The sequence below is a fragment of the Myxocyprinus asiaticus genome, chromosome 12 (assembly GCF_019703515.2).
Source record: "Myxocyprinus asiaticus isolate MX2 ecotype Aquarium Trade chromosome 12, UBuf_Myxa_2, whole genome shotgun sequence".
Taxonomy (NCBI): domain Eukaryota; kingdom Metazoa; phylum Chordata; class Actinopteri; order Cypriniformes; family Catostomidae; genus Myxocyprinus; species Myxocyprinus asiaticus.
The window spans coordinates 22,152,815-22,166,081 of NC_059355.1; the positions used below are offsets into that span (position 1 = coordinate 22,152,815).

General features: G+C 42.5%; 1 protein-coding gene across 4 annotated transcripts in view; it reads left to right on the plus strand.

Annotated features, from left to right (window-relative positions):
- Positions 1–13,267, plus strand: part of LOC127449630 (transforming growth factor beta receptor type 3-like) — a 228,145-nt gene that overhangs the window by 151,526 nt on the left and 63,352 nt on the right. For all 4 annotated transcript variants that reach the window (XM_051713153.1, XM_051713152.1, XM_051713154.1 and 1 more), the window contains 2 exons: positions 5,926–6,109; positions 10,219–10,381. In XM_051713153.1, coding sequence (XP_051569113.1) covers positions 5,926–6,109; positions 10,219–10,381 — 347 coding nt within the window. The remainder of the gene's footprint in view (positions 1–5,925; positions 6,110–10,218; positions 10,382–13,267) is intronic.

The window sequence follows — 13,267 nt, forward strand, 5'->3', positions numbered from 1 at the left end:
TCACATTTTCTTTTCTTCTTTATTATTTTTTTTGCCATTTTACTTTGATATTTTGCTTACAGATCACAGCTTGTCTTAACTCTCAGAAATTGCTATAATTTTATTGTTTAAACAGCATTTGAAATAAAAATCAAGCATGTGACATATTTGGAGTATGATGGATGAAAGGTTAACTGGCAGAAGAACACAGCTGTTCTAATACTGTTAAGACTCAGCCAGTCGTGAAGTGTACAGACGGTCCTGCTCTGCCTGTCCATTACTACATTACTGTCTCTCTCTCTTTCTTTCTCTCACAACAATTACATGCTGCCTAATAATCTGTTACTAATCTGAATGACAGCTCAATCAGAATGAAAAGCGTTCTTGTAAGCACTTCAGTCAAAAAAAAAAAAAAAAGAAAAGAAAAGAAAAAAGATCTGGTTGAGCTTCATCTGAATGAAATGTTTATCAGATTTGAAAAGGTGGTGAAGATATTAAATAATCTGTTGAATAGAGAAATAATTGGATTTGACTGTCATGTAAATGTTAAACCTTAAAACTATACAATATAATTCAAAAATACTTTGTTTGCTACTTTTGTTTGCTTTGTTTTGCTATGTCAAACATGGATGCTCTACAAGTGTGGCTGTGAGGGTTTGCATTAATCCAGCTTGTGTGAAAAGGGTGTATGTACTTTATGTTGTCTATAAGGCTAATCTCAGCTGAGTGCCATCCACTGTAAGAACCTCCTGCCCATCTCCCCTGATGCACAGCAGTGTGTTATATAAACAATGGAAAGCAGCAGCTTATTGTGTAAGAGGACCATGTGTGAAAATATGGAGTGCACATTTGAAGAGGCTTTCAGAAAACCATCAGGACAGGGTGTTAAAGATGTGTTTTGGCAAAGACTGGTTGGAAGGTTTAATTTTTGGAAAGGCCTTGTAACGCTACTCTTTTTTTTCCCCTTTCCTCTCGTATTCTGTCGTTTACCCTTAAATTTATATTACCTTAGTCTTTCTCCCTGTACAATGGGATGTGCATACCGATACAGCTTTGAGTTTTATTGGCCTGTCTTCATCAACAGAGCGATCTTTGCCTGTAACTGTAAAAAAAAAAAAAAAAAAAAAAACTCCACAAGTTAACAAAAAGTGTGTCTGTATTGTAAATCAAGGTGGCTCAGGCAGAAAAAGCCTTTCAATTTCTCAAAAAAGTGTGCTTACAAATCAATTATTGTATGAAAAGAGATAATTAAATATGTAAGGAATAATTGACTTCAGAGTTGGACCATTGAATTAGTGAAAATCAATGCACAACTGAGGTGGCAAGGTGCCCACAATGATATCGATTAACTCTAATGCGGTTAATAAACCTGGAACATTTTCGTAGCTGTGCAGTTTTAGAAAATTAAACAACACCTTGAAACATTTGTAAACCGAAATCAAGATTACAACGGCATAATACTAGTCAGGATCACTACTTTATTTTAAGAATGTGAAATGTCAGGATAGTAGTAGAGAGAATTATTTATTTCAGCTTTTATTCCTTTCATCACATTCCCAGTGGGTAAGAAGTTTACATACACTTTGTTAGTATTTGGTAGCATTACCTTTATATAGTTTAACTTGGGTCAAACGTTTTGGGTAGCCTTCCACAAGCTAATCACAATACGTTGCTGGAATTTTGGCCCAATCCTTCAGACAGAACTGGTGTAACTGAGACAGGTTTGTAGGCCTCCTTGCTCGCACACGCTTTTTCAATTCTGCCCACAAATGTTCTATCGGATTGAGGTCAGGGCTTTGTGATGGCCACTCCAATACCTTGACTTTGTTGTCCTTAAGCCATTTTACCACAACTTTGGAGGTACAGTTGGGGTCATTGTCCATTTGGAAGACCCATGTGCGACCGAGCTTTAACTTCCTGGCTGATGTCTTGAGACGTTGCTTCAATATATCCACATAATTTTCCTTTCTCATGATGCCATCTATTTTGTAAAGTGCACCAGTCCCTCCTGCAGCAAAGCACCCCCACAACATGATGCTGCCACCCCCATGCTTCACGGTTGGGATGGTGTTCTTCTTCTTGCAAGCCTCACCCTTTTTCCTCCAAACATAATGATGGTCATTATGGCCAAACAGTTCAGTTTTTGTTTCATTACACCAGAGGACATTTCTCCAAAAAGTAAGATCTTTATCCCCATGTGCACTGGCAAACTGTAGTCTGGCTTTTTATGGCGGTTTTGGAGCAGTGGCTTCTTCCTTGCTGAGCAGCCTTTCAGGTTATGTCGATATAAGACTCGTTTTACTGTGGCTATAGATACTTGTCTACCTGTTTCCTCCAGCATCTTCACAAGGTCATTTGCTGTTGTTCTGAGATTGATTTGCACTTTTCACACCAAACTACATTCATCTCTAGGAGACAGAATGTGTCTCCTTCCTGAGCGGTATGATGGTGCGTGGTCCCATGGTGTTTATACTTGCGTACTATTGTTTGTACAGATGAACGTGGTACCTTCAGGCATTTGGAAATTGCTCCCAAGGATGAAACAGACATGTGGAGGTCCACAATTTTTTTTTTCTGAGGTCTTGGCTGATTCCTTTTGATTTTCCCATGATGTCAAGCAAAGAGGCACTGAGTTTGAAGGTAGGCCTTAAAATACATCCACTGGTACATCTCCAGTTCAGTACACCTCCTTTCAGAAGCTAATAGGATAATTGTCTAAAGACTTGACATAATTTTCTGGAATTTTCCAAGCTGCTTATAGGCACAGTTAACTTAGTGTATGTAAACTTCTGACTCACTGGAATTGTGATATAGACAATTAAAAGTGAAACAATCTGTCTGTAAACAATTAAAAAAATTACTTGTGTCATGCACAAAGTAGATGTCCTAAATAACTTATATATATATATATATATAGTCATCAAAACTATGGAATAATATAAATGGAACTATGGGAATTATGTTGTGACTAAACAAAATCCAAAATAAATCAAAACTGTGTTATATTTCAGCATCTTCAAAGTAGTCACCCTTTGCCTAGAATTTGCAGACATGTACTCTTGACATTTTCTCAACCAACTTCTTGAGGTATCACCCTGGGATGCTTTTTAATTGAGGTATTGAAGGAGTTCCCATCTATGTTGGGCACTTATTGGCTGCTTTTCTTTATTATTTGTTCCAAGTCATCAATTTCAAAAAATTTTAAATTTGAGTTTTATAATGAAATAAATTAATATGGTGGCACTATTATATTTTTGTCTACAAAACTAATTTCAAACATTTAAGCAAACGCCTTCAGATCAACAGATTTTTAAGATCATGGGAAACATTTCAGTAAAGTGTTTCAAAACTTTTGACTGGTAGTGTACAGGTATATGTGTGTGTGTAGTATATACAGTTGTGCTCAAAAGTTTGCATACCCTTGGAGAATTGGTAATATATGTACCATTTTTAAAGAAAACATGAGTGAGCAGGCAAAACACATTTATTTGATTTCTTATTGGATTCATATTCAGATGTAGGTTATAACAGAATGGCACAATCATAAAACAAAACAAAGAAAAAAATGAAATGACCAAAAAGTCTGCATACCCTTATTTCTTAATATTGTGTATTGCCCCCTTTAGCATCAATGACAGCGTGCAGTTTTTTGTAATAGTTGTCTATGAGGCCCCAAATTCTTGCAGGTGGTATAGCTGCCCATTCGTCTTGGCAAAATGCCTCCAGGTCATGCAAAGTCTTTGGTCGTCTTGCATGAACCGCACGTTTGAGATCTCCCCAGAGTGGCTCGATGATATTAAGGTCAGGAGACTGTGATGGCCACTCCAGAACCTTCACCTTTTTCTGCTGTAACCACTGGAGGGTCAAATTGGCCTTGTGCTTAGGGTTATTGTCTTGCTGGAAAGTCCAAGAGCGTCCCATGCGCAGCTTTCGTGCAGAAAAATGCAAATTGTCTGCCAGTGTTTTCTGATAACATGCTGTATTCATCTTGCCATCAATTTTCACAAGATTCCCCATGCCTTTAGAGCTCACACACCCCCAAAACATCAGTGAGCCACCACCATGCTTCACAGTGGGGATGGTATTTTTTCACTATAGGCCTTGTTGACCCCTCTCCAAACATAGCGCTTATGGTTGTGACCATAAAGCTCTATTTTGGTCTCGTCACTCCAAATTACAGTGTGCCAGAAGCTGTGAGGCGTGTCAAGGTGTTGTCGGGCTTTTTTGTGGCATCGGTGCAGTAAAGGCTACTTTCTGGCAACTCGACCATGCAGCTCATTTTTGTTCAAGTATCGTCATATTGTGCTCCTTGAAACAACCACACCATCTTTTTCCAGAGCAGCCTGTATTTCTCCTGAGGTTACCTGTGGGTTTTTCTTTGTATCCCGAACAATTCTTCTGGCAGTTGTGGCTGAAATCTTTCTTGGTCTACCTGACCTTGGCTTGGTATCAAGATATCCCCGAATTTTCCGCTTCTTAATAAGTGATTGAACAGTACTGACTGGCATTTTCAAGGCTTTGAATATCTTTTTATATCCTTTTCCATCTTTATAAAGTTCCATTACCTTGTTACACAGGTCTTTTGACAGTTCTTTTCTGCTCCCCATGGCTCAGTATCTAGCCTGCTCAGTGCATCCATGTGAGAGCTAACAAACTCATTGACTATTTATTCACAGACACTAACTGCAATTTAAAAAGCCACAGGTGTGGGAAATGAACCTTTAATTGCCATTTAAACCTGTGTGTGTCACCTTGTGTGTCTGTAACAAGGCCAAACATTCAAGGGTATGAAAACTTTTGATCAGGGCAATTTGGGTGATTTCAGTTATCATTATGATTTAAAAAGGAGCCAGAAAACTATGTGATAATAAATTGCTTCGTATGATCACTATCCTTAAATAAAAGACAGCTTTTTGCATTATCAGTCATATTTTCAAAATCAATGCCAAAATTTCAAACTTTTGCCAGGGTATGCAAACTTTTGAGCACAATTGTGTGTGTGTGTGTGTGTGTGTGTATATATATATATATATATATATATCTGTCTATATATATGTGTATACACATCTATATCTATATCTATCTATCTATCTATCTATATATATATATATATATATATATATATACGTATATAGATATAGATATATATAGGTATAGATATGTGTATATATAAATATACTGTACTGTGGAAAAGTTTTAGGCACTGGTGAAAAATGTTGCATAGTAAGGATGTCTTCAAAAATAATGCCATAAATAGTTTTCATTTATTAATTAATGTCATGCAAAGTCCTATAAACATAAAAAAGCTAAATCAACATTTGATGTGACCACCTATGCCTTCAAAACAGCACCAATTTTCCTAGGTACTCCTGGACACAGTTGTTATTGGTTGTTGGCAGATACGATGTTCCAAGCTTCTTGGAGAATTTGCCACAGTTCTTCTATCTGTTTAGGCTGTCTCAATTGCTTCTATCTCATCATTTAATTCCAGACTGACTCGATGTACAGTAGGGGGTCTGTGGGGGCCATGTTATCTGTTGTAGGGCTCCCTGTTCTTCTATTCTAATTTATTCTATTTTCAAAAGTAATGTTTGGGAGTCTAAAATGTATATTTCCTATTGACACACTAAAGCTGAAGATATAAATAACTATCTTAAGATAAATGTTTTTGTGAAACATCTTATGTGCCCAAGACTTTTGCACATTACTGATATGTGTGTGTGTGTGTGTGTGTGTGTGTGGGTGGGAAGAAAGAGACAGTGGGGGGCTATGGGAGACATGAAAGACATTGTAGGAAATTAGTTGCCAGGGTCAAATATACAGTTTAGTGGTCATTATACAGAAATATTTGAACAAAAAGTGCTATGATTGACCAATCAGGATCAAGTATTCCAGGGAGCCCTGTAATAAAATATATTTAACAGTTATATTTTGTTGATTTCTTAGGTTGCAGATGGTTCTGACGTGGAGTTTGAGGCAGGAAATTTCTCCCAGTCTTGTGAAGTGAAGGTGGAAAATCTTCCTCACGGCAATGATCACCTGCTCTCCTGGGCACGTCAACGCTACCATGCTGTTACCTCATTCAGTGAACTCAAGATGGCCCATGATGTCTTCATCAAGGTTGGAGAGGGTATGTTTCCCTGAACACACACAGCATTTTATAATTCCATATTGCTGATACCTATTCCTCAAGCCATATATTTTATGAGCACATAACAAGCCATATTTTCAGCCCCCTCTGAACTTCAATCAAGGCCCTGCACATACTAATTCACTCTCAATGGTGCTCATTGACTGTGTTTAGTAGCTGGACCCAAGGGTAATAAAGCAAATCCCAGTGAGGCTCTGTCAAGTCATTCTGATTTCCACTTGGCAGCCTTTAATTTAACTTAAAAACAACATGGTCTGTGGGCTTTTCCAATGGCAGACATTCTCTCTGTCTCTCATTTGTAATCAGTCGATTGGCTTGCATGTCGCTCACATCTTTTCTGTTGGACTCTTAAACAATAGAGTAATGATGAATTGATGGAAAGGCCTAGTAAACATACAGGAAAGGCCTAGTAAACATACAGGAAAGGCCTCAGAGGAGAGCTCTGGTTGCCAGCTTGTGCATACGGGCCCTTCGCCAAACCTGAAGCATTTTCACAACAGTTCTCTTAAAAAGACAAGGATGAGGGAGAATAGAAGACCAGAAGGAAAATAGGGAATGCTTGAAGAGATAATCTGGCAGAAAAGGCAGAGGGTATAGAAAAAGCACAAAAGAAAATAGAGCTCAAACCAGAAAGTCCATATTTTAAGCAGTACCTGGAAGCCCTGAAAGATTTGAGTAAGTAAGTAACTTCGCCATCTGCCGGATGACATGAGCTGCAGGGGGGGAAATTTCGGTTAAGAAGGATTTAACTTGAAACTGTCTGTTGAGCTTTGATATGATTTTTGAGTCAGACACCCATTCTTGAATACTGTGCTGCCACATTCGAATTGAGTTTGTTGTTTACTAGTTGAGGGCATAAAAGAGAGATAACAGAAACATGCACAAATTCATGCCATTAGCTGCAGGAATTGTTTGAAAAAAGTAGAAAAAGACAAATCCGGCTGTGTATTTCACAGAAGGCCCAGTTGTGTTTCCCCTGCTGAGTTCTAAAACCAAACCAGCAACACGTCTGACTTCATCATCTATCAGCTGTCAGATTGCCCAGTTAAACTGCCGGTGCATATTTTTCAGTCCGTAAAAGAACATAAAATTCCAATGCTAGAAAGTAAGTAATTACTTTTTATTCAAAGAATGCCTCCCTTAGTCCCAGCTGGCATGTCGAGAGCAGAGCGTATTTTGGTCAACCTCGTAAAATGTTTGGCCTGGTGTCATTGGAGTTTGTGGTTTGGCAGGGACTCAGAAGGCTCTGTTTACCTCTACAGGAGAGTTCTGGCTTTCTCCTCGGTCTCATCCCTTTGTATCTCCGCATGAGAGAAGACATGCTTCCGATCTGTTTGCTGCAAAGAACAGACAACCCTCTTTACCCCCAAAGCACCTCAAAGAGCCAGGAAGAGCTGAGAGAAAGAGATGCCAACCTTTCATGATGTTCATACTCATCACACTTGCACTTTGTCCAAAAGTGTAATGGCCAAATAAGGAAGCATCTGTCTTGTGTTTCTCTGGGGCAGAGAGAAGAGCCATCATCTATTTTGTGGAGGGGCATAGAAAATTATGAACATTTTCAGTAGCAGGACAGATCAATGATTGGACTGTTTTGTGATAGTTCAAACTACATATTTTTAAAGTCTCTCTCCAGTCACTGGTTTAACCCCTAAAAACTCATCTTTGTTAATCAAAATTACATATTTAAAGGTTTTTTTCCCATTAAATGAATCCCTTCATGCCTTAAAATGTCTTATATATAAAACTCTACACCTTTGCCTCATTTAGTATGCACAGATCCATGAATATGCAAATTAGCCCCTGCCTACATCTCCACTCATCCCGGCACCGCTCATCTGCAGCTCGGGCTACCTGCTCACCTTCAACTCTTTTCACTGTAAAAGTACTAAACGCTATACAATGGCAAGTGGTAATATTGGAGTAATTCAGCCATATATGTTCGAACCGGAAAATGATTCTGAAGAAGAAGAAGAAGAGTGAAATATACAGGGCCACTTACAGGTCGATGTATCACAATGGTAATGTATTTTATGTATCACTCTCTATAACATTAGAAACATAAGTTACATAACAGAATAGATAACATGAACCTTCGGCTTCCTTATCAAACAGATAATAATGTGTTGCTAATGTTAGACAAACCTTGTTCTCGGTTGCCACCTCTGACAAGTTAGCTACCTTGCAAAGATAAACATCCAGATGTGCCATTAGGAAGAAACGCTTTGAACACCATAGAAAGTCTCTGGAGAAAGGCATATAGATCATCATAAATAACATCGTAATATACAATATGTATGTGCTATGAGTAATGTTTGCCGTAACTTTCTTCGTCAACATACCCAAGCCATATAAAATTTCCTGTCAGCATTTGACATGAGTCATCATGTAACTTGGCATGCTAACGTTGGCTAACTTTATCTAGCACACTGCAAATTTGTTGGACACAGTCAATGAATAAAAGACAAGAAAAGGAAAATTGCCGGTTGACCAACATGTTGGCTCATACTCGCTGTGTCCCCAGAATAAATTGATGGAACGGCGTTGGGCTTCAATATACGTTTAGTAGCAAAACCTATCTTTTTTGGGTTAAAATTTTCAAAACAGTTCTCTGGAAAATGACTACTGCAAACCTGAGTTTTCTCTGGAAGATTTGCTGGAATATTACGATTTTTCAAAATAAACTGCATCCATTTATCTCGGATTTTCAGATCTTTTGGTAATACATGAAGGCTAACCATTTGTCCTTTTGCAACTTTGCATCCGAAAACAGAACATGTCTTGCAAAATACCGATAAGTAGATACACCTGGCTTCTCCTGATACCCCTTGCTTCGCCGTAGTGTATGCTATTAATATGGAAAGCCCCACCCCGCAAGTTGACGGGATTGGTTCCTTAGGTTTGTGACATATGAAACCCTGGCTGTCTGAATCCGAATTTTTGAGACTGTCTTTGGTACACTGCAATTCCAAGGCGAAAATGCTCAGCCATGGCTTTGACTGCTGATTTCACTCATGGTATGTCTTCTAGCATATAAAAAACACCATATGGACATGTAAACAAGGTTAAAAACTTGAGGTCTTTAAAATCAACTAGTCAGTGGGTTCACTCAAAACTAGTCGAATTGTTGTTAATACACTAATGCATAGCACACTGTCAACATGCCAAAACTCTTTAAATTAATTCCCTTAAAGCAGCACCACTAAAAATACTAAAGTTCAAGGGATAGTTCACCCAAAAATGAAAATTCTATTATCATTAACTCACCCTCATACCATCCCAGATGTGTATGACTTTCTTTCGTCTGCAGAAGACAAATTATGATTTTTAGAAGAATATATCAGCTCTGTAGGTCCATACAATGCAAGTGAATGGGTCCCAACATTTTGAAGCTCCAAAATGCACATAAACACAGCATAAAAGTAATCCATACGACTTCAGTGGTTAAATCCATATTTTTTAAAGCGATATGATAGGTGTGGGTGACAAACAGATCAATATTTAAGTAATTTTTAACTATGAATTCTACTCCCTGCCCAGTTGGGGGCGATATGCACAAAGAATGCGAATCACCAAAAACAAAAGAAGAAGGGCTTAAATATTGATCTATTTCTCACCCACACCTGACATATCACTTCAGAAGATATGGATTTAACTGTAATCTTATGGATTACTTTCATGCTGTGTTTATGTGCATTTTGGAGCTTCAAAATTTTGGAACCCATTCACTTACAGAGCTGAATATTCTTCTAAAGATCTTTGTTTGTGTTCAGCAGAAGACAGAAAGTTATACACATCTGGGATGGCATGAGGGTGAGTAAATGATGAGAGAATTAAAATTTTTGAGTGAACTATCGCTTTAAGCATAGAGGTTGCTAGATGACAAATTGACAATCCTGCACCCCTAGTTTTGATTGAAGGCTCTTTATTACTGTTTAAATGATCTCACACATACACAATGCTCCCATTTGTTCTGTGCATTTTTCCTCGTTTTCTCATGTTTCTGATCATAGATTGCATTTACAGAAGATGTGGCATATCTGTCAAACATCAACTCTTTGCTTAAATTGAACTAAAATTTGTTTCAGATCCCGTCTTCTCAGAGACCTGTAAGATTGATAACAAGTTCCTATCTTTGAACTACCTGGCCAGCTACATTCAACCTCAGCCATCTACAGGGTGTGTTCTTTCAGGTCCTGATCATGACCAGGAGGTCCACATCATTGAGCTTCAGGCACCAAACTCCAGCAGGTAAGAAGAAGTTCCCTATCTGTCACTCACTCGACATTGTGTCGATGTAGTGACACTAGGGGTCACTCTTGGGAGCCCGAGACACCTCAGGTCTTTGACAAAAGGCCAATGAAAATTGGCGAGTGGTATTTGAATGCCATTCCCCCAGACATACGGGTATAAAAGGAGCTGGTATGCAACCACTCATTCAGATTTTCTCTTCGGAGCCGAACGATCATGCTCACTGAGCTGAATTCCCACGACTGTTCATTCACCTCTGCTGGATCTGACGGCGCATTTCAGCGGCTTCTGCCTCCTCTGCACTGGTGCACTGCAGAGAATGCCCCTGGGCGGGTCAGCAGAAATAAGGAGTATATTTCTCTAAAAGAGTGGCACACACAGAACGTCTTTTTTTAAAGACGCATCTTTTTAAAGATGCCTTTCCTTTGTGTGTTATTCCTGGTTGCGCTCGTTATCTCTCACCTTCTGACGGTCACGATCACTGTCTTTCGTGTTTGGGCACTGCTCACGTGGAGACAGCGTTCGTGGATGGGTCATGTATTCATTGCGTGAACATGTCCTTGGCAACGATGCGGTCGCGGCTTACCTTCGTAAGAAAGCAAGCCACCCCAGAGGCTCCCGCCTCGGTCCTTCTACCCACGGGTATGAGGACAGTGCGGCTAGCACTGGGGGCGATTTGGGGACCCCAATGGGACCGCTTCCGCCAGGTATCCCCCCGCGGACCTTCCATTCCCCAGCACACTCGTCTGCCCCAATCGGGCTTCCGGACGAGTCCGCCGGCTCGTCTCATGGCGAGTTCGACCTCTTATTCGGAGCCTGCGAAAGTGATGAGCTCTTTAGCACAGCATCGGAGAACTGGGCTCCTCTCTTCGGGTGTGTCGCCCAGTCACAGGCTGACACGGAGATGACGACATGCTTTCCCGGGCAGCCGCGAGAGTCGGGCTAGAGTGGAACCCTCCGTTCTCCCCTGAACCCTCGCGGCTCAATTATTGGTTCCTGGGCTTGCGGCGCTGCTCAAAGCCACGCCCCGTCCCCGTTCCTTTCTTCCCAGAAGTGCATGAAGAGCTGACAAGGTCGTGGGAGGCACTTTTTACTGCCTGGTCCCGATCTTTCAGCTTCCCCGCCCTCACTACCCTCGATGGTGGAGCAGCCAAGGGCTATTCGGCAGTCCCCCCGGTGGATAAAGGCACTCGCGGTGCAACTATGCCCGCAGAGCGCCGCCACCTGGCGCGGGCGCCCAAAGCTCCCGTCCAAGGCCTGTAGGTTTACGTTGTCTCTGACGGCCAAGGCGTACGGTGCCACTGGACAAGCCGCCTCTGCCCTGCATGCCATGGCTCTACTGCAAGTCCGCCAAGGCGCTAAAAGAACTGCACGAGGGTAGTTCCGCCCCGGGATTGATGCAGAAGCTGCGCTCGGCGACCGACCTCGCTATCCGGGCGACGAAGGTCACGGCGCGGTCTCTCGGGTGGGCGATGTCCACCTTGGTGGACCAGGAGTGCCACCTTTGGCTCAACCTGGTCGAGATGGGAGAGGCCGACAAGGCACGGTTCCTTGCTGCCCCCATTTCCCAAGTTGGCCAGTCTGGCGACACCGAGGACTTTGCCCAGCAGTTCTCAGTGGTGAAGCAGCAGACGGAGGTTATCCAGCACATCCTTCCCCAGCACGGCTCAAGATCCCGCAACCTGTCTGCTCGTTGCCAAGGGCGTCCCCCTGCGGTGACTGCACCGGCTCTGCCGCAGCCCGCCCCTGCGGCCCGGCCCCGGCGTGGAGCCCACGGCAGGAAGCAGATGCCACCTGTCTCGCGGCCGCCAAGAACCCGCGAAAGGCTTCGAAGCGTCCCTGAGACAGGCGACCCAGGGACAACGAAACCCGCTGCTCTGGAGCTGGTAAGCAGACCACTCTATCCCCGGTCAAGGGCCAGGAGGAGAATCTTTTGTTACCTTTGCATTTAATTGCGCTGCATGCCCAAGTGGCTGCAATATCCAAGAGTTTAGCAAGAGTGGTTTCCTTGTTCCCTGGGTCACATATCCGGTGTGCACGGCCGTCATCATGACAACCGTCCACCATTCTATTTGGCAGGTTTGGCGCTCCAGCGGTGGTCTCCCCGCCCCTGAGCGCCCAGCTGTGGCACAAATCCACCCCCGATGTGACAGTCTCCACGGGTCACGAGGACAGGCCTCTTCCTCCCCCATCCCAGGATGTTCCGGGGGTGGTCACAAGGAGCCAGATAAGTACTTCGATGTCCTTGAACTCAGCATGGCCACGACATGGTGTGGCACCTTGAGCTCCGCCCCGCCGCGAGGCCCCACCCGCCAGTATGTCCAACGAGATTGTCCCTTTGGTCCCCCTCGTGTGGAGCTTGGATGCGTGGTTTGCGCTTTCCAATCCGTCGCGATGGCCGATCCGGACTGTCTGACTCGGCTACGCGATTCAGTTCGCCAGGTGTCCGCCCAGGTTCAGCGGTATCCTCTTCACCTTGAAGGACGAAAACACTGCTACCTTGCACGCGAAGATCCTGGCTGAGATGTTGAAGGGGTTTTACATCCCCTACTTCATCGTACCGAGAAAAGGCGGTGGGTTGCAGCCAATCTTGGACCTGCGAGTACTGAACCGGGCTTTACACAGACTCCCGTTCAAGATGCTGACGCAAAAATGCATTCTGGTGAGTGTCCGGCATCAAGATTGGTTCGCAGCGGTAGACCTGAAGGATGCGTACTTTCAAGTCTTGATTCTACCACAACACAGACCCTGTGGTTTGCATTTGAGGGTTGGACGTATCAGTACAAGGTCCTCCCTTTCAGTCTGTCCTTGTCCCCTCGCATCTTCACGAAGGTCGCAGAGGCAGCTCTTGCCCTGTTAAGGGAGGTGGGCATTTACATTCTCAAT